This window comes from Perognathus longimembris, chromosome 1 (genome assembly GCF_023159225.1).
Source record: "Perognathus longimembris pacificus isolate PPM17 chromosome 1, ASM2315922v1, whole genome shotgun sequence".
In the NCBI taxonomy this organism is placed as follows: domain Eukaryota; kingdom Metazoa; phylum Chordata; class Mammalia; order Rodentia; family Heteromyidae; genus Perognathus; species Perognathus longimembris.
In genome coordinates, this window is record NC_063161.1 from 61,123,320 (window position 1) to 61,146,187 (window position 22,868).

A 22,868-nucleotide genomic window follows, 5' to 3' on the forward strand; every position below is an offset into this window, starting at 1 on the left:
AGGGGCCTGGACCTCAGCACATTTCAGCCACAAATTAGATATGAATGCTCTGTTGTTGCACTGAAAACCACAGCCTGGCACACTTACAAAGTTCTTCCCTTCCTAAGAGAAGAGCTGAATCACATAATGGAAACTGTGCTAGCAGAACACAGGGACATTCGAAAGGGATATGGATCCACAACTTCAAAGTTCCCCCGAATTTAAATCAAGACTTCCAGTACATAAATTCCCCTTCTCCTTCTCCCTCTCCACACACATAGGACAGAATAAAATGATTGACTAGTTTCTATTAGCAAATTGCATGAATCATAATAATATGTAAGCTGTAGGGTATAAACAAGACATACTTGGTTTATATATATAAGGGACTCAGGAAGAAGGCTGAATAAGAATATACATATGCCAGTCCTGAGGCTTGGACTCAGAGCCTAGGTGCTGTCCCTGAGCTTTTTTTTTTTTTCTACTTAAGGCTAGTGCTCTATCACTTGAGCCACTTGAGCTCTACTTCCAGATTTTTTGGTGGTTAATTAGAGATAAGGGTCCATGGACTTTCCTGTCAAGGATGGCTTTGAACCATGCTCTCAGATCTTAGCCACCAGAGTTTCTAGGATTACAGGTCTGGCCACTAGCACTTAGCTAGGAATACATATATTTTAAAGTATATATTTTAAATAGCTTTGAACCATAGTCTTCCGGGTCTCAGCCTCTTGAATAGCTAGGATTACAGATGGGAGACCCCAGTATCCAGCGAGATTTAGACAATCATGATGGTATATGTAGTTCTTAAAATAAAACTTGAATATTTGATAACATTAGAGAGTCTGTGTCAATTGTGTGGTGCAGGAAAATGGTTTATGATCATGTAAGAGACTGTCTTAAGTTGCTTATGGCTGGGGAGTACTGAACTCATGATGTCAGTAATTGATTTGCAAGGGTTTGATGAGAGAGAGAATTGTGATGATGAGGAGGAGGAGGATAGATAGACAATTAGAAAAAACAAATAGGTTTTTATTTTCTTCTTATCAAAACTTAAAGGTTACACTGCCCTACTATGTAGCTGTACCCTTTTTGCACAACACCTTGTCAAAAAATTTGTGTTCAATTAATAAACAAATAAATTAAAAAAAACTTAAAGGTTAAAAATTCACAATGGAAAGCTAGGCACTGGCAGCTCACACCTATAATCTTAAGTGAGAGGATCACTGTTCAAGGCCACCCCAGGCAGACAGACTCTTATCTCCAATTAACAAGAAAAAGGTCAGAAGTTGAAATGTGGCTCCAGTGGCAGAGCACCAGCCATGTGTAAAAAAGCAGAGCAGAGAGTGAGAAGACCTAAATTCAAGCCCCAGCGGGGGTGTGCGTGCACACATACACACACACACACACACACACACACACACACACACCACTCACAATGCACATAAGTCCATACTACTTATAATTTAATTTTTATCTATCTTCCTACTTACTTATCTCCTTAATACGTTCATCTGCTTAACATAACAGCTTTGAGTTCCAACACATCATGCTTAAAACTTTTGGATGGCTGGTGTCATTTATTTCTATTTTTCCTTACATTTTCACTGGATGTATTCCTCAATCTGGGTACCAATTCAGGCTATATAATTCCCGTGTGTGGGCATTTCAGGATGCTTTAAAGCACTGTGCTAAACAGATACTCCAAGTTCAAAACTGCCTCAAATTTCAGTAGTGGAATAACAAAAAATATCTCTATCCACTGTGCAAGTCTGTGGAGAACAGAATGGATCTAGCTCAGCCCTATCCCAGGGATGCAGGGTCCTCTGCTCTGGCTTCTTAAACCACTGTGACTGGACTGACACCTTTCTAAGAGTGATAGTCAGTAGTCAGTTCTTTAGCCCATCATTCAAGACATCTTCACATTAAGTGACTTCTACTGAAAAACTCTTACTCTGCCCCTTTCTAATGTTGCTGGTATTGGGTTTGAATTTGCTTGGCTTGCTCAGATGGCTGGTGTTCTACTACTTGAGTCACATCTCCAGTCTGGGATTTTGCTTGTTATTTTGGAGACAGAGTCTCATGAATTTTTCTGTCTAGGCTGGCTTCAAGTGGTGATCCTCTGGGATTAAAAGTGGGAATCACTGGCACCTGGCTCTGCCTCTTGATTTTTTTTTTCCTTTTGATTTTTTTTCTTGTTCTGAAAGAAATATTTTGTTCAGGATCACAGCATCCTCTAGTGTGAAGAGCAGATTTGTCAGATCTAAACAATTTTTGTGTCATATGTAATTGATATTTCTTTAAAAGGAAAAATACCCTTAGGGAAAGAAGATTTTTAAAATTTTGAATAGTGCTATTTGTAGATTGAAAACAAATGCACAACTACCTACCTGAAAATATGCACACTTCCCAACCTGAGGGGATCACTAAGACGTGCCAAGACTTAATCATTAGACCATCTGCACATGCTGCCAAGGGTACTAATGGTGCAGAAGCTGATGTAACTCTCACCAACTATGGGAGCATGAAGGCCTGATGAAACAGTGCTAGAGATCAATCAGGAACTGGACACTTTGTCTTCCAGGTTTTCCAGCAACTAAAGGAGAATCATTTAAGTAGTTACAGTTGGGTGCTGTAGGGTCAGGTTTGTATTCCTAGCCTCTCAGGAGGCTGAGATCTGAGGATCATAGTTCAAAGCCAGCCCTGGCAAGAAAGGCTGTAAGATTCTTATCTCCAATTAACCAGCTAAAAACCAAAAGTGGAGCTATGGTTCAAATAGTAGAGAGCCAACTTTGAGCAAAAAAGCTCAAGATAGATAGATAGACTACATATCTATAAATTACATGTTTGTATATTATATTTATATATTATTGCATTATTCATATAGTTATTTTATTATACATTTATTCTATCTTATTTTATTATACATATATAAGTGTGTGTGTATGTGTGTGTGTGTGTATGTGTGTGTGTGTGTGTGTGGTATCAGTCACAGAATTGGAAAGTTTCAGAAACAGAGGTGAACCAAGATAGTGACTTTGACAAGATTACCACCAAATAGTAATTCTCAAAATAGACATAAAGAAGTAGGTGGCTATTAAACAGTAATTTCTGCAAATCAGGTACCCGCATGAAAGAAGAATACAATTGTATATTATAAATATGTATTTTAAGAGAAGTTCTGAAGTCCTTTGTAGAAAATAGATATTATAATCTAAATCAACAACCTAAATGACACTGCCTTTTACATTTTCCCCCTGGTGCCAGGGCTTTAACTCAGAACTTTCTATGCTCTCACTTGCTCAGCTTTCTTGCTGATAGCTTGGTGCTCTACAACTTAAACCATGGTCCTAGCATGCTAGTTATTTTGGAGCTGGAGTCTCTCAGACTTTCCACCTGCACTGACTTTTAACCTCAATCCTTAAGATGTCAGGCTCCCAAATAGCTAGAATTACAGGTGTAAGAGCCATTGGTACCAGATTTGTTTTCTGTATTTCTCTAATGGAGTCAGTAGCTCCTGAATTGGAGAATAAAAACACAAGTTGCTAGATTATTTGCTACATAAGTGTGGCAGGATAAAAAAATGCAGACAAACTAATTGTGTACTGCATTTTAAAAAATTTATGTGCATATTTTAACGTCCTGCTGTAGACACATTCATGTTCAAGTAAAACATTACAAGCCATTGTCAGAGGAAAATAAAATATTTAGCATATTTTTATTAATGAAATGGAATAGTAATGACATGATAGGTAAATCATACATAGTTAATATCTTCTCTTATAAACTAAGTGTATAATCACAGCCTAGCCTTTAATTATTACATTACAAAAATAATTTAATCCAAAATAATTTTATATAAAGTAGGTTTATTAACTGTAATGACAATATTTTTACTTTTTTTGTATTGATATATATTTTTTTTAAAGAAATGCACATTTTATCTAGGTGCTGGTGGTTCACACTTGTAACCCTACCTACCAAAGAGGCTGAAATCTGAGAATTACTATTCAAAGCCAGCCAGGCAGAAAAGTTCATGAGATTCTTATCGCCAAATATCTATCAAAAGTCTGGAAGTGAAGCTGTGGCTCAAGTGGTAGAGCACCAACCTTGGGTGTAAAAAGCAAAGAGACAGCCCCCAGACCTTGAGTTAAAACTCCAGGAACAGTACAAAAAAAAAAAAACAACGAAAGAAAGAAAGAAAAAAGAAATGCTCATTATCAAAAATGCAGTTTATTTATTATTGATAAATTATATGACCATAGTTTGAAATAATTGTAATGAAAATATTAAAAGTTATCCACAATCTCACAATTTATTCATAAATTGGGTTGCCGATATTTGTTTAATTTCATAAAGTTTGAAAGTCAAGTTAGACCAAGCTGTGAAATGTGAAACCTTCCACATGGCTGTCACCTAGTGGTCAAATACAATCATAGCAAGCTGAAATCAAAGTACTTTTGGTTATCGAATATATTTTGATACTAAATGAAATTTGATGTCTCGGAGTCTTTATTCGTCCTTTTAAATTCTGATATTAATTCTAAGAATTGAGATTATTAAAACATGATGGTAATGACAACAGTTATTGAATGGATATTTGGATAGCTTCCCAAACACTTCATTTGAATGTGCACCTCACAGTGTTGTCCCTGGTTTATTTTGATGAGTAGCAGTCTGTCGTGCATTGCACTGTATTTTATTTATTCTAGTGCTTCTCACCATGTCTGTTGATAGTAAGGAATCGGAACATAGTTTTAGACAAATGTGACTCACTTAACTGTTTCCAGAACGAAAGATAATAATTGAAACATTATGGAAGAAAATATACCTTGATATTTTTGCCAGTGCAATCTTGAGCAAAAGATAAATGTCTGTTTCCTACTTGCTGTCCCTATGACCTAAGGAGGAGGCAGGAACAGCCATTGCTAAGTAATATATACTCCGGGAGCAATTTAATAGAAGGTGGCTCAAATATTTCTGATGTTTTTATTGAAATCGGATGTGATTTTATATATATATATATATTTTTTCAAACAGATGATCTTCTGATAGGTGGCTTTTAAAAATGTTTTTTCTTATTTATTGTCAAAGTGATGTACACAGTGGCTTTTACTGAAATGAGATGATATATATATATATATAGATATAGATATATATCCCAAACAGATTTTTATTTCAGGGTGAAAGCCTGAGAGGGATGCCAGAGACTTCCAGACAGTCTGGAGAGACAACAGAGAAGTGATATATTGAGTAGTAAAGTTTGACCTTGAAGTATGCCTAGTTTAAAAAAAAAAGGGAGGAAGTCAGTAGGGAAAACTTTATTGGGGTTTTAGTATGTCCAAAAGACAGACTTAAGTTTGGTTGTTTACTTGAAATTCATATTCTTATCTGACACTTGACTTTTCTGAACACACCTATCTCGCTACCTGTTACGAGGAACTAAAAGGATGCATAAGGGACTTCTTTGAATGATGCTGTGTACTTGATGAGTGGAGGTGCTTCTGTTCTGGTAGCTCAGACAGAGTAAGTGGATGGATCCTGAGACACTTGGGGGCAGAAACCTGCTCTGCATCCCAAATCTCTATAGCTTCACTAGCGAAAACTGAGTAACTGAGCTTTCTCAGTAGGTATTTCTTAATTAGTATTTCAATCATTTTTCTCTCATTTAAGACACGGAGCTGTTTTCTGTTCCTTCCTCCCTAATTTCCTTCCTTCTTTCCTTCCTTCCTTTCTTCCTTCCTTCCTTCCTTCTCTTTCCCTTGCCTTCCTCCCTCTCTTGCTTCCTTCTTCCTTTCTCCATCCCCTTTTCTCTCTTCCTCCTTTTCCTTCCTTTTTCTTCCCATCCCTTTCTTCCTCTCTTCCTCCTTCTCCCTCCCTTCTCTCCTTCACTCCCTCCCTCCCTTTGTCCTTCCTTTTATCCTCCCTTCTTTCCCTTCTTCCTTCCTTTCCCTCTCTCCCTTCCTTCCATACTTTCTCTTCTTTTTTCCCTAGCTTTTTCTTGTTGCAATGGTTATTAACACCAATCAACATAATGAACTACTATTTTAAAGAATATATGCAAACGTTCAGTTACTTAAGGCAATTTTTGTCCCAAAAATCAATTAACATACAGCAAATACTATTCTTGTCATATTTCTAGATGAAAGTTATTCAAGTTATTACACCAACAACTATATACATATATGTGTATATGTGTGTGTATATATATGTATATATATCCAAAAGTTGCTTTATTTATTTGGCAATATTGGAATTTGAACTTGGAGCCTAAATCTTGCTCAGGTTTGCCTACTTGGCTGATGCTCTACTTGAGCCATGCCTGCAGTCCAGCTTATTTATAGCTGTTCACTGGAGAAAAGAGTCTCATGGACTTTTCTCTCCTGGCTAGCTTTGAACCTCAGTCCTCCATATCTCGGTCTCACCAGTAGCTAGGATTGCAGGTATGAGCCACTGGCATCTGACTCAAATTCTTCTTCTTTTATTAAAGAATTTTTAAAATGTGCAACTGGTTGTACAAGAAAGCTCCAATTTAACATGTACCTTTATGTGTACAGTGTTGATTCCCTCTTCTCCTCTCCTTTCTCCTTTTCTACCAGTCACAGTAAATTTCTTATTTCCTCTATCATATATTCTTTGAAAAATAAGATCTTTGTCTAGCCCACCTTTTTCTTTAAAATGAATAAATATGGAATAGTATCTTCTTTAAAAAAATATAATCTGAGCTGAGTGCTGGTAGCTCATGCCTATAGTTCTAGCTACTTAGGAGGCTGAGATCTAGGGTTCAAAGTCAGCCCTGGCAGGAAAAGTTTGTGTGACACTTATCTCCAATTAACCCCCAGAAAACCAGAAGTGGAGCTGTGTCTCAAAATAGTAGAATGCCATTCTTGAGCACAAAACCTCAGGGACAGCACTGACGTCCCCAAGTCCTGAATTCAAGCTCTGGGACAACAACAAAAACAAACAAAAAAAATACACACACACAATCTGAAGAACTACTAAATTGTTAAAGATGTTGTTGGCTGTTTCACTAATGTTGGGCACAACCTCACCAAAGTCACATCAGACATAGAAAGAAAAATATCACAATCAAAACACAAGGTTTATATGTCTCTCAAATAAAGAGAGGAAAAGAAGGGGAATACAGTCACAATATTCAATTTATAGTCTATAAAATTGAGAATATTGAGGAAAGGAGCTGGGTGGGGAGGGATGGGGAAATGTGGAAAGGGTGACATCAATCAAGATGACATGGTGCTTGTATTACTACTTAAAGACAATAGAACATAAATCAAAATAAAATATAATTTAAACAATTTATAAGTCTCTTTAGAAACATCCAATAGGAGTATCAGAATAAAATATGAGACTATAATAACCATTTTACAAGACTTTTAGTCTCATGAATTTTTTTTTTCTTAATGAAACTGGGTTCTAGTAGCTCAAGCCTGTAATTCTATTTTCTCAGGAGGCTGAGACCTGAAGAATTAAGGTTTGAGACCAGTCCAGAATAAAAAGAAAGCCCATGAGACTCTGTCTCCAAAATAATAAGAAGGGCTGCAGGTGTGATTCAATAGGTAGGGCACCAGTGAGCAAGCAAACCCGGCAAACATGAGACCCTGAATAAAAGCCAGGAAATCATATAAAACATAATCAAATTAATTGATGCTCTAATTCAGCCACACAAACATTAGGATATCATATGAAAAACTGAAAACACATACCATGAAGTTCCTCTGGTAGTGAACATTCTCCTTGTTAAAATCAATCACGTAACCATTGAAGGACCACACGAAGGTGAGGTCAAGGCTGGGGTCAAAGGATGCTGCGCACTGCATGGTGGCATTCTCTCCAACAGTGATATCCGCGTTAATCGGAGCTAGGATGATGCGTGTGGGATCTAGACATTTATAAATGGAAGACAGACATCCTATTACTTGCTATCTCAAAGCATCAAAACCAACGTGTTGTGATTTGGTTCTGCAGAGAGATTTGGTATTTCACATCTAAATTCTTCAAAAAAATCTCATCACAAAACACTTGTAAGCAGAAACCTCTTGACACAGGTCTGACTCCGTCAGGAGTCACTTGTCGTTCGGTCCCTGGGAAGTGAGGGCCCAGCAGACCTCACTGTGGAATGGTTTCTTACCTGTGATGACAAGGGTGCCCGTGCTGTTAGCTTTCCCTCTGTTATTCTCTGCGAAGCACGTGTAGACACCGCCATCATTCCTTGTGATGTTATTGATTTCCAAGCTCCCATCCTCCCAAATCAGTACTCTATTGAAATGGAAATATCCATCGGTCACAAAATTAATCTCACAAAACACTTTAATATAATTTGCCTTATAGTGCGAACACTTTAGTGAGACTGGGCTTTAAAATCCAGGGATGGCATATCTTGAGGAGGCATTCTACCACTTCAGCCATATCTCAGGAGTAATTTTATATATGTATGTGCTGTTCCTGGGCACTGTCCCAGTTATTTTGCTGAGTTATTTTGCTTAAGGCCGGTGCCCTGCTATTTGAGCCACACCTCCACTTCTGGCTTTTTGCTGGTTAAATGGAGATTACAAGTTTCATGGACTTTCTTTTCTGGGTAGATTCAAACTGCCATCCTCAGATCTCAGCCTCTTAAGTAGCTAAGATTATATGAGCCACTAGGCCTTTTTTATTTTTTAAACAAAAATGGAGTTTATTCAGTTTAATGAGTAATTGTCAATTTGATCATTTTGCTCAGTAGAATGCATTTGCATCACTTCTGGAAGGTCTTTTTTTATTTCATAAAGTATCTCAATGCAAATTATAGCAGGGATAGGAACAGGGTAGTTAAGATTGCATCTGTGCAGTCTGATTAGTCATATGCATACATGTGTACTAAGCTACATTCAATGCACGAGGAAGCAAAGGAAAGCTAAGTAACTCCTGCAAAATAATGTGCTTTGCTGCAAAATTTCCCCACTGTGAATAAGTTGAACAATTTTTTTCAACAACAGCAATGAAGAAAGACAGAGAAACAGATTGAATGGCAGAAGTTACAGATCCTAAGTGCAAAATACTCCCAACTTTTCCCAACATAAAACTGCTGATTCTACTATTTTTGTGGGAAATTAAATCCATTTCAATTAGTTCTCCTCCATAATGTAAATTCACCCTTAAAAATCCTCTTAGAGAGTAGACAAATGAAAAGAAGAATGGTGGGAGAATGCAGTCATAATATTCAATGTACACATGTGAAAATAGAAGCAGGTGACTTGGGGAGGGTGGAGATGGTGGAGCTAGGGAAGAATGATGGAAGGAATGACATTGATCAAGACGCATTGTTCTCATCAATTAATATGTTGCATTGAAACCATTTTGTACAACTACTAAAAGATAATAAGGATCATTTAAAAATCCAGAGTCCTTGGCTAAGGCACCTTTTGCGTATGAGGTAGTGTTGGGAATCGAATCCCATTCCAAACCAGCCTGAACAGAATCCACGAGACTCTTATCTCCAGTTGACTAGCAAAAGTCCAGAAGTGGAGCTGTGGCATAAGTGGTAGAGTGCCATCCTTGAGGAAAAAAGCTTAAGGATAGCACCCAGGCCTTGAGTTCAAGCCCCAATACTGGCACATGTAACAGCATAAAGCTAATTTGAATACAATAGTCTATGCTTTATTTTCACTCAACACTAGAATTGTATTTTCGGCTGGGGATATGGCCTAGTGGCAAGAGAGCTTGCCTCGTACATATGAAGCCCTGGGTTCAATTCCCCAGCACCACATATACAGAAAATGGCCAGAAGTGGCGCTGTGGCTCAAGTGGCAGAGTGCTAGCCTTGAGCAAAGAGAAGCCAGGGACAGTGCTCAGGCCCTGAGTCCAAGGCCCAGGACTGCCCCCCCCCCAAAAAAAAAAGCAGAAAAAGTAGAATTGTATTTTCCCTTGGCCTTTCCAAAAGCTAATCATCTTGATATAGTCTTTCTTTGCCTAATATTAATGGGAGACCAAGATGAGCAAATTAGTATTATTTGTACATCAAGGAACCTTTGTAAGAACAGCATTCCTGTAATGGTAAGCTCTGTCTTGATTGAAATTTTAATTAGGAATATTCTATGCAAGGAGCAGGCAAAGAACAAGGCTGTGTATATATGCACCTCAACGAAGGAGAAAAGTGAGGAAGGGGGCTGGGAATATAGCCTAGTGCAAGAGTGCTTGCCTCGTATACATGAAGCCCTGGGTTCAATTCCCCAGAACCACATATACTTAAGCGGCCAGAAGTGGCACTGTGGCTCAAGTGGCAGAGTGCTAGCCTTGAGCAAAAAAAAAAAAAAAAAAAAAAAGCCAGGAACAGTGCTAAAGCCCTGAGTCCAAGCCCCAGGACTGGCCAAAAAAAGAAAAGTGAGGAAGGTTTTTCACACACCTGAGGGATTTGTATAGATTAGGTCTATCCAGAACTCCTAAGCAGCATCCTGTGTCACACAAGTCAAATAGTTGTAAAATAAAACAAAATAGAACACAGATATGGCCAGGCACTAGTGGCTCACACCTGTAATCCTAGGTACTCAGGAGGCTGAGATCTGAGGGTTTCAGTTCAAAGCCAGCCAGGCAATAAAGTCCATGAAACTCATATCTCCAATTAACCACCAAAAAGCCAGAAGTGGAGCTGTGGCTCAAGTGGTAGAGTGCCAACTTTGAGTTTAAAAAAAAAAAAGCTCAGGAAAATGACAGGAGGAAAGAGAGAGAGAGAGAGAGAGAGAGAGAGAGAGAGAGAGAGAGAGAGAGAGAGAGAGAGAGAGAGAAGGAGGAGGAGGAGGAGAAGGAGGAGGAAAGAGGGGAGACAGGAAGAAAACACAAATTATACATCCACAAAATGAATGAAACAAATTTCATAAATTCCATAAAAGGAGTGAAAATGGACAGCACACAACAAAATAAAATTCCATTGGCAATGCATAATCTCTCGGTTACAATCTATCAAACAGCCATGAAACAACTAAGTTAAAGTATTAGATCCAAGGTGGGACCAAGATCCAGAACCCTGCATGGTAGCATCTAATAACAGCTGCACATTCTTGCACAAGTAATCAGTTATTTGCTAAAGGCACTAAGTAGTTAGATGCAAATCATTAAGCAGGTTTTCAAAAGTCTTTTGTATTGTTGTTTTTTGTTTGTGGTAGGTCATAGGGCTTGAACTCAGGGCCTGGGCACTGTTCCTGAGCTCTTTTGCTCAAGATCAGCACTCTATAATTCTGAGCCACAGTGCCACTTCCAGTTTTCTGGTTGTTCATTGTAGATAAGAGTCTCACAGACTTTCCTGCCCAGGCTGGCTTTGAACTGTGAGCCTCAGATATCAGCCTCCTGAGTAGCTAGGATTATAGGCATGAGCTACCAGTGCCCAGCTTTTTTCTTTTAAATTAATGATCTACATTTAGCTCTATGAAGGAAGTGGTTTTCCACATCCTATCATAAAATGTGACTTAAACCACTGTGGAACAGGCTCCAGCAGGTTACAGGCCTGAAAGCAATGAGCCCAGTTATTTTAGAAATACAACCTCAAGACTTCATACTTATCATTCCACTGCTACCAAAAAGTTTAAAGAAATATGCACACACACACACACACACACACACACACACACACACACACACACACAGCTTCTATAATAGAAATTCCTCTGGGAATAGAACCTTAATTGCCTATGTTGCACCTTTTCCAACTTTCTGTTTGTACTTTCCAAGATGCTAAAGACAAACAAAAATTACTGTTTTATTAATATAGATTCTCATATTTAGATTGTATTTCTTCTTGCTGGATTTTACTTGAGGGGGGTTGCATACACGCAAGCACCCATACTGGCACTTGAACTCAGGGCCTGATTACTGTCCCCTTAGCTTTTTCACTCAAGGCTGGACTCTACAACTTGAGCCATAGCTCTACTTCTGGCTATTTTTTTATTGTTAATTGGAGATAAGTGTCTCATGGACTTTCCTGCTAGTGTTGGCTTTGAACTGCCATCCTCAGATCTCAACCTCTCAAGTAGCTAGGATTATGGGAGTGGGATAAGTACTTGGTAGATTCTACTTTTCCTAAGTGCACAATTTCCAGAACTTCAAATTACCTTTGAAAGTGTACACAAAACATACACATGGTCTGTTTTGAGGATAGTCTGACCAAAAAAAAAAAGGTTCATGCCTGTAATCCTAGCTACTCAGAAGGCTGAGAACAAAGGATCATGAGTTGAAGCCAGCCAGGGCAGCAAACTCTGTAAGATTCATATCTCCAACAAATTTGTCTCCAAAAAAAGTCCAAAGTAGAGCCATAACTCAACTGATAGAGTAATAGCCTTGACCATAAAAGCTCAGGGGACAGTACCCAGGCCCTGAGTTCAAGCCTCAGGATCAGCACACAATAAATGAATGAATGAATGAATAAATAAATAACAAACCAACAAAGATCTAGAGCAGGCTGGAGATGTGATTCAAGTGGTAGAACACAGCCAAAACATCGGCAGATGATCTAATTATTGGGAAAAGGGTGAGAACATTTTGATTTTAGAACATGGGAAGATATGTTAGTTTTCAAATTGCCATTGTGTTTTCCTACCAAAATATGCAGTAGGTTACTTGTGTAAAATTATACTAATATGAATGGCTATCAATGCCCTTGTTAAGGAAAAAGAAAGAGAAATCTTATTTCATTCTCCATTGTTTATTAGCTGTGTGTACTTAGGCAATTTATAACTATCTCTGTGTTTCCATTTTCTAAATTCCTTATAACTTACACAATCCTGCTGGGGGTCCTGGTTCAAAGCCATCCTGGGCAGGAAAGTCCATGAGACTCTAACCTCCCATAAGCAACCACAAAGCTAGAAGTAAAGGTGTGGCTCAAGTGGTAGAGTGCCAGCCTTGAGAGACAAAGCTAAGGGACAGCCTCAGAACTTGTACACACACACACACACACACACACACACACACACAGAGAGAGAGAGAGAGAGAGAAAATAATCCTGACTTCAATAGATAGTGATATGGATGAGCAAGTACTTCTCTTCATCTTATCATGAGAGTAAATTCTACGGGGAAGATTTGGAGAAAACAATTTAATTACTAGTATGCAAACATGTCTTCTAGGGGCTGGGAATCTGGCTTAGCAGCAGAGTGCTTGCCTAGCATGTATAAAGCCTTGGGTTCGATTCCTCAGCACCACATAAACATAAAAAGCTAGAAGTGACGCTGTGGCTCAAGTGGTAGAGTGCTAGCCTTGAGCAAAGGGAAGCCAGGGACAGTGCTTAGGCCCTGATTCCAAGCCCCAGGACTAGCAAAACAAAAACAAAGCCCAAAAAACATGTCTTCTACAGAATAAGCCTCCCAGTGAGATCAATGTCACTAGACTTATTGTTCCAGAACTAACCTGCTGCTGTTGACAAGCCACTCTGTTCCTTTGCTCCAGGAAAATTTTGGTTTCGGTGCAGCTTTGGGTTTACACTCAATGATCACCCTTCCTCCTTTAGCAGCCAGAAGCTTCTTCTTCATTGGATTGAATTCAAAAGTTGGAGCCAAAGCTAAAAAGGAAAAAAAAAAGGAATATTTTTTCTTTTTATTAATGAACCCAGTACTAGGGCTTGAACTCAGGGCCTAGGCATTGTTCCTGTGTCTGGCTAGAGTTTTATTTTATTTTATTTTATTGTAAAGATGATGTATAGAGGGGTTTCAGTTACATAAGTCAGGTAAAGAGTACATTTCTTTTTGGATAATGTCACCCCTTCCCTGCCTCACCTTCAGTTTTTCCCTCCTATCTTCACCTACAAGTTATATGGTTCATTTACAGTATAGTTTCCAATGAGTACCACTGCTGCAATTGTCCACCCTTTGTCCTCCATTTCTGTGCCCCCTTGTACCTTTCCAAAGACAGATAAATGAACAAACAAAACAAAATAGCAATGAAGAAAAACACTCGTTTCCATTTCCTGGCAGCTGGAGTGTTTTGGTTTTGGTTTTGGTAGGATATTAACAATTTACTTCACATAAGAACATCATGTTCTAGGCCTATGATTTCCATTGAATATCCACAATCTGTATAGAAAACCCAAAGGCAACCATATAGCATAATACCTAACATGTGCAAATATAGCTTAAATGCAAGTTACTATATAGAACTTGTAAGGTAGAACTTTATGGTAATTAAGGAATCTACCTTAATCTAATTTAGTCTTTACATGTATAGTCAATGTACAAGCAAATGTACAAGGCACAACTTAGTGTCAATGCTAAAGCATGTCACACATCCTCAAATCATTTATTTGAAAGACATTAAAATAACATGTTTATGTTTTATTATCCAATGAGATAAGTTCATTTTTCAAGCCTCATGAAGTACCACACTGGTAACATGTGTGTGGACAGGACTGACTGTTCCCTGAACTTAAAAGGTAGAAGGCAAGACCCTTGCTATATTTTCTATCTTAAAAAATTATATATACATATATATGTACAATACACACACCCATTTCACACACTGGAAAAACATCCTATTATTCAAAGGGAGGCCATTTTCTTATCAGCAAAGGTTCCCATTGCAGTATCTCATGACATTTAAAAAATTCATACTTATTCTCCACCTGTTTTGGTCAATCTTGCTACAAAAAACACTGAAATCAACAAGCTTATCTCTAGGGACATCCATCCACATCATTTCAATGGCTCCGGGGTCCCTTGGAGGGCACGGTACCAGCAAATCATCTACGGTTGGGTCAGGGTCCACTCGGGAAGGTCCTCAAACCTTTTTGAAATGAGTGGTCAACTGAACTTTCCTAACAGGCTGCATAAGTGCATCTTGCACAATGATGCTTATGTCTGTGTCTGCGCTTTCTTCCCAAGTTCTTAGAATTCTGTTTCCTTTAGACTATTCTGAGTGCTGCCCAAGTGCAATTTAAACATTGCTTAATGGGCATGGGCTTCGGGCAAAGGAATATAAATTTGCTTCTCAAATCTTTGTCTAATGGCAGAATACGGGATCCAGGGTATATTAGTGGCTCCCAGAACCAAAATCCCATCATTACATCAACCCCTTGCATCTGGATGAGGAGCTCAGTCTTAATTCTGGCTGGAGTTTTTGAACAGTAACTGTAAGATATTAAGTCTAGGAATGAGGAAAGCCCCAAAGCAGGGAAGCCTTACATGAGCCTGGATTACAACATATTTTACTACTAGTCTTCACTTCCATGTAATTTTGCAGTCAGTGTTCACTGACAGACATCAGAGGGGGAAAATATCAAATGTAGTACAAGGGCCCCTGGCTACTAGGAGGCTGAGATCTGAAGATTGGGGCTTGAAGCCAGCTTGGGCACAAAAGACCAAGAGACTGTTATCTCCAATAAACTACCCCCAAAGAGAAGTGGAGCTGTGGCTCAAGTAAGGACAGCACACAGACCTTGAGTTCAATATCTAGGACTCTCTCTCTCTCTCTCTCTCTCTCATGCACACACACACACACACACACACACACACACAAACACTCAAGAAATGGGCAAGGGCAGAAAGCATAGCTCAGAGGTAGAGTACTTGCCTAGTATGGACAAAGCCTGGGGTTTGCTCCCCAGTACCACAAAAATCAATCAGTCGAGAAAAGAACGTTAAAGGGATACACAGAGGGAAAGAAGAAATCAAACTATCCCTATTTGCAGATGACATGATCTTATACCTGAATAACCCAAAAACTCCACTCCCAAACTCTTAGAACTAATAAACTATTTGGCAAAGTGGCAGGATACAAATCAATCCACAAAGTTCAGTAGCCTTTCCGGACACCAATAATGTACAAGCAGAAAAGGAAATCATGAAAACACCACCATTGGCAATAGCTAAAAAAGACAATAAAATATCTAGGAATTAACCTAACCAACGATATAAAAGACCTATTTAGTGAAAACTATAAAAATCTAAAGAGAAAAATCAGAGAGGACACCAGCTCATGGATAGGAAGAATGAATATCGTGAAAATGGCCATACTGCAAAAGATGATATATAAATTCAATGCAATCCTCATCAGAATCCCAATGATGTTCTTTACTGAAGTAGAGAAAACAATCCCCAAAATTCATGTGGAACAACAAAAGACCTAAAATATCCAAAGCAATTCTAGGCAAAAGAAGCAGTGCAGGGCGCCAGGGCTGCGGACTGTGGTGGGCCTCTGTGGGGTGGGGGTGGGGGGAAGGAGCTGCAGCCCTGAACTGGGAGAGGCCCTCCGGGGACCACCCCCGCAGAACTCCAGAGCCCCACAGACTTTTAAGGATGATGCACCCCAAAATGCAGAGCCTGCCCATCCAGGACAGCTCAGCTGACTATGTTTTACATATTGCCACCCAAAGTCAGTAGGTTCCTGATGATGCATCAGTTTTCATCACTACTAATAAAACTAAGGGAGGACATTAAATATAATCTGATATGGTATTTAATGCCAGAAAAAAAGACGAATAATAATTTATTTTGCTTTTTCTTTAGTGCCTAAAAACACAAGTTTTTGCTCTAAAACCAACATGGATCTATTTGTATTGTATATGCAGTTATATACGTTAAAAACTAGAGATTGTCTATGTTTGTAACATATTACCCACATATATATACATATATATATACATATATACCACACAATATTACCCAATGATGTAACATTTTAATTGATTATATAGGTTTTTCTTTTGTTGGACTCTTTCAGGCCTGTAAATATTGCTTTGAGTCTTTGGTGTAGTAGGAATTCAAGTGTTGGAATTTGAGCCACTCCCATCTTTGCTATATAGTATCAAAGTCCTTTGCTACTATTTTAATTGTCTTCTGTGATTGTTGTTGATTGTTACATACTGTTGTTTAGACACAAAAGTTAACAAAATATTCTTTCTCATTTTACCAGCTCTACAAGCAAAGACAAGCAATAACAAATAGTAACAAATTACAAGCATCCACTTTTTATAAACATGTAGCCTTTACTTTTATTCCTTTTCTTTCCTTTTTTAAAATTTTCTTTTGGCAGTATAGGGGTTTGAAGTTAGGACCTTGTGCTTGCTAGGCAGGTGTTCTAACACTCAGAGCAAGGCTATAACCTTTTATTAGTTTTTTAAATAATTACTTATTTATTAGCTTTTATTTTTATTTATTCCTGTGCTATAATTTATACATGCCATTTCCTGTTCTACTCTTTTCACAGATAAATGATATAGAGGAAAGTAAATAATTTATATGGTTTTGATGGTAAACAGCACTAGAATTAGTTGTAATTGAGTTAATAGTGATAGGACTTTAGGCCCTTAACTAACTTTCTGAATGAAACAAATTAACTTGAAGCCATCTTTTTCTCATAAATTCAATCTCATTCATAAATTTTGTCAGCATTGTCTTCAAACTATGCTCACCACTTTTTATCAACCACACTATTATTTCACAGCTTTATAGAATCTGAAAGTACTCTTTTTTTTTTTTCTGGTCCTGGGGCTTGAACCCAAGGCCTGAGCACTGTCCCTGGCTTTTTGCTCAAGACTAGCACTCTACCACTTGAGCCACAGTGCCACTTCTGGCTTTTTCTGTTTATGTATTTATATGGTGCTGAGGAATGAAACCCAGGGCTTCATGCTAGGCAAGCACTCTACCACTAAGTCACATTCCCAGCTCAATATTAACATTTTTTGTTATTATTTTGTTTGTGCCTGATTGCAGTGGGTTCAAAAGAGAATCTGGTGGCTCACACCTGTAATCCCAGCTACTCAGGAGGCTGAGATCTGAGGATTGAGCCAGAAAGTACATGAGACTATTATCTTTAATTAACCACCAGAAAGTGAAGCTGTAGCTCAAAGTGGCAGAGTGCTAGCCTTGAGCAAAAGAGCTCAGGGCCCTGAATTCAAGTCCAGCAACTCACACACACACACACACACACACACACACACACACACACACACACACACACACACAAGTCCTGAACCCAGTGCCAGTGGTTCATGCCTATAATCTTAACTACTCCAGAGTCTAGGATCCAGTCTGGGTTTGAAACAAGCTTGGGCAAAATAATCAGTGAAACTCATCTTTGAAATAACCAGCCAAAAGCCTAGAGGCCTAGCTCAACTAGTAGAGCTAGAGTACCCTCTGAGCAAGCATGAAACCATGAGTCCAAATCTCAGAAGCAGGGGTGTGTGTAGGGACACAGGGACACTTTTAAGCACTCCTTAGGAATTTAGTTTCAAAGGATCAAACAAGGATAATAACTAAGGTAGCTGAATAGGGATATTCAGTAAAGGGAAACATTTTTTTTGTTTTTTTTTGATGGCAGATATTTTAGCATGCTAATTTTGCTAGTGACAATATACAAAATAATAAAAAGTTGATAATGTGTAGAAGAGAGAGAAAATGAAGGAAAAAGGCTAGGCACTGGTGGCTCATACCTATATGGGCAGCCATATGCAGAAAATTCAAAGTAGACCCCAGTTTGTCACCATGCACTAAAATCAACTCAAAATGGATTAAAGACCTCAACATCAGACTTTAAACTCTGAAACTACTGCAGGACAGAGTAGGAGAGACACTAGAACTTATAGGCACAGGCAGGAACTTCCTGAACAAAGTTCCAGGAGCATAGCAGATTGGAGAGTGATTTGATAAATGGTATTATGTTAAAATAAAAAGTTTCTGCACAGGTAAAGACATAGCTATTAAACTAGAAAGACAACCAACAAATTGGGAAAAGATCTCCACCAGCAATGCAACAAACAAAGGCCTAATATTCATTATATGCAGAGAAATCAAGAAATGAATCCCTCCCAAACCTAATAAAACAATCACTGAATGGGCAAGGGAGCTAAAAAGAGACTTCACAGAAGACACAATAAAAATGGCAAATAAACACATGAAGACATGTTCAGCATCCCTGGCAGTAAAGGAAATGCAAATAAAAACAACCCTGAAATATCACCTTACCCTAGTCAGAATGGCCTATACTCTGAACTCAGGTAACAACAAATGCTGGAGGGGATGCAGAAAAAGAGGAACCCTACTGCACTACTGGTGAGAATGTAAACTAGTACAACCACTCTGGAAAGCAGTCTGGAGGTTCCTCAGAAAACTAAACTTAGACATACCCTATCAGCCAGCCATACCACTCCTAGGCATCTATCCTGAACAACAGGAACTAGGATATGATAAGGACACTTGCACCTCATTGCTGCACTGTTCACAATATCCAAGAAATGGAAACAGCCCAGATGCCCCACTACATATGAATGGATCAAAAAAATGTGGTACCTATATACAATGGAATTCTACACAGCTACTAGAAATGATAAATAATAGCATTCTCAGGGAAATGGACAGGACTAGAACAAATCATATTGAGCAAGACAAGCCTAGAACAGAGAGACCAACAGCTCATGGTCTCCTTGATATGTGGGTGTTAGAATTAAATAACAAAGAGACGTGATCAAGAAAACAGACCCAAGATACCAATTCACAGCAAGACCAAATAAGGTCAGTCTCAGGAGAAAGGCAACAAAAAGTAAAATTCAAACACTACTTCATATGTACATAAATTAATATTCGGACTGAAAAGAACTTCAAGGATAAGGAAGCAAAGGACCTCTTCTTATTAAGTCTTATAATATTTAGAAGACCCTACATCCTTTACCTTAGATATGATGTATACATGCGCACATCTGAGGGAAGATGGGAGGAGGGCACCGGATGAGTGGAAAGTGGGTGAAAAAAAATACAGTAGAGGGAGCCCAACAACTGCAATGGATGTGGATGAAAGTGAACCAAGCAATTCAAGGGCAGTGGGGCGGGGGGAGAAATTAGAGAAAAAGAAGGAAGAGATTACACTAAGCAAAAGGAAAGAAATGACCTGGAAGGAATTGTTGATTGTTAATACTCATAAAGTTCATAAGCATTGTAGATTAGAATGATGATGTTCATCATTGGGAAGGTTAAAAAAATGATGAGAGCAAAGGGGGTGTGGTACATTGGGGGGAGGGAAGGCAGAAGAAAAATGAGGAAAGGGACGACAAGAAATGTATTCACTACCTTAAATATGTTACTGTAATCCCTCTATACATCATCTTGACAATAAAAACAATCACCATAAAAAGATCAATCAGGGGGCTGGGAATATGGCCTAGTGGTAAAGTGCTTGCCTCATATACATGAAGCCCTGGGTTTGATTCCTCAGCACCATAAATATAGAAAAAGCCAGAAGTGGCGCTGTGGCTCAAGAGTTAGAGTGCTAGCCTTAAGCAAAAGGAAGCCAGGGACAGTGCTCAGGCCCTGAGCCCAAGGCACAGGACTGGCAAACAACAACAACAAACCCAAAACAAACAAAAAAAATCAACCAGTCCATCAATAAGTAGCACAGGAAGTTTTGCTTTACCATTTTAGGATGCTAAAAATCATAATGTCCCATGCTAACTCATAATGACTATACATTTCAGTTTCTTAAAAATAAAAAAAATGTAATCCTAGCTATTCAGGAGATTGAGATCTGAGGATTGTGGTTCAAAGGCAGCCCAAGCATGAGACATTTACCTCCAACTTACCAACAAAATAAAGCTGGAAGTAGAGTGGTAAAGTGCCAGCCTTGAGTGCAAAGGGCTAAGGAAGGTCACCCAGGCTCTAAGTTCAAACCTAACCCTGGCACAAAATATAAAAATAAATAAAAATATATTTAAATAATAATTCAATTTAATAAACTACTGCTTTCAAAGCATGTGTACTTAGAATCTTCAATAACACAAAAGAAAAATTTTAAGAGTTACAGTATTTTAGCCAGAAGTGGAGGGAAGGCTCAAGTGGCAAAGCACTAGCCTTAAGTGAAACAGCTAAGGGACAGTGTGTGGTTCAAAGCCAGCCCAGGAAGGAAAGTCCATGAAACCCTTATCTCCAAAGAACTATTTAAAAAAAGTAAATAGGGCTGTGGCTCAAGTGGTAGAGTGCTAGCCTTGAGCAAAAAAGTGCAGGGACAGCACCCAGGCCTTGAGTTGAAGCTCCAGGACTGGCATACACATAAAAAAAAAAGTAAAGTGCAACCTAAATATGATTTCTGGGTGCTCTATCATCTTTTGCTCTTGTAGTTTGCTGGATGCATACTGAAGAAAAAAAGAGAAGTGATACTGACCCAGAATCTTCAGCTCAGCATTGGCATAGATAGCTCCGTAAGTGTTTTCTGCGATGCACTGATACATGCCAGCGTTGTCAAAAGTCACATCATATAGTCGAAGCTCCCCTTTTTGGTACTGGAAAGGATGAAAGGCAAAACACATAGTCCTGATAAACTTGAATAGAACATGGCTTTCTTGTAGGTTTGGGGCTTGGTTGTTCATCTTTTCTACTGTTCACCTAAAGCATACAGTGGGATTTTCATGTCAGGGGAAGAAAAGCCCACTTACCATGCCCAATAGCTCTTGTTCTATTGATCTTACAGAGCTGAGGCTCCACCTTTGTCCCTCGGGGGCCAGCTGGGAGATTACAGGGAGAAGACAGAGAAGCTACTTGTCCCCAGAACTAAAGGTAGGACTTAGGGCATCACTCTTAACCTCTGTTTCTGTGAGGTTCAGGGAAAAAGAGGCAAGAGAAAGAAGGACAATAGCAGGCAGTGGAGATGGATGAGTAAGAGGAAGGGGAACAAAGTGGAACAAAGGAAAAAATAAGGAGAGAGAGAAAGAAAGTGAAGATAAAATCACAGGAAGTTGTTTAAACAAAAGATTCAGATTCTTGTTTGCTTTTTAAAAAAAATGGTCAATGAAGCTTTTATATAGAAACTACTCCACACATTTTTGGCACTCCTGCTCTATTTGTCTTGGAACCATCCTCAAATGTTTCCCGAATAAGAACTCAGGGATAGCAAAGCATTGCCTGTACGTACCGCATATCCATTTTTCAGCCATCGGATGGAAGGGATGGGCTTTCCTGTAGCTATGCAAGGCCAGTAGAGATCACTGCCTATGTCAACCTCTGTGTCATTGATATGTTCTACCCATTCTGGAAATGCTACAAAGCAAAGAACATGATGAATGGCAAGCACAAATATTAACAGCCACCATAATTTTTTATTTTTGAGTAGTTTATTGGACATAAAGAGTCTCACAAACGTTCCTACCTGGGCTGACCTCAAACCATGATCCTCAGATCTCAGCCTCCTGAGTAGCTAGGATTACAAGCACCTGTACCTGAACCTGTACCTGAACCACTGGCACCTGGTACAGCCAGTCACCATAGGTTTTTTTTTGTTTTTTTTTTTTTGTTTTGTTTTTGTTTTTGCCAGTCCTGGGTCTTGGACTCAGGGCCTGAGCACTGCCCTTGGCTTCTTTTTGCTCAAGGATAGCACTCTGCCTCTTGAGCCACAGCGCCACTTCTGGCCATTTTCTATATATGTGGTGCTGGAGAATCGAACCCTGAGCTTCATGTATACGAGGCAAACCACTCTTGCCACTAGGCCATATTCCCAGCCCCAGCCACCATAGTTTTAAGTACAAACAATACATGTTACCACCAGTGAAATGGTGGAAACTGTTACAAAATGAGGAAACTATGATGTAATTAGTACTTATTCTTCTGCTTTAAATTATGTTTGTTTGGAAAGCTAATCCATATTCAATTTTTATCTTTTCAATGTAAATTCAAATCTGTCAAAATGTGAATTTGAGGTTTTCAAGAATTATACCTCAGTTCTTATTTCCTATTTTGGAAGAGACAAAAAGAAGAAAAATAGGGAGCTACACAGAGTGAAAAATAAATGACAAATAATCTTGACAGGTGATCATGCCTATAATCCTAACTGCTCAGGAGGCTAAATTTGAGGATTGTGATTTCAAACCAGCTTGGGGAAGGAAAGTCTATGAGACCCTTATCTCTAGTGAACCACCAAAAATCTAGTAGCCTTAAGTGAAA

The 22,868-nt window shown here is 38.8% G+C and overlaps 1 protein-coding gene across 4 annotated transcripts in view; it reads right to left on the minus strand.

The window, feature by feature from the left end:
• Positions 1–22,868, minus strand: part of Cntn1 (contactin 1) — a 289,165-nt gene that overhangs the window by 77,456 nt on the left and 188,841 nt on the right. For all 4 annotated transcript variants that reach the window (XM_048366305.1, XM_048366315.1, XM_048366324.1 and 1 more), the window contains 5 exons: positions 21,844–21,968; positions 21,097–21,214; positions 13,366–13,516; positions 8,126–8,253; positions 7,701–7,876 (listed from right to left, as the gene is read on the minus strand). In XM_048366305.1, coding sequence (XP_048222262.1) covers positions 7,701–7,876; positions 8,126–8,253; positions 13,366–13,516; positions 21,097–21,214; positions 21,844–21,968 — 698 coding nt within the window. The remainder of the gene's footprint in view (positions 1–7,700; positions 7,877–8,125; positions 8,254–13,365; positions 13,517–21,096; positions 21,215–21,843; positions 21,969–22,868) is intronic.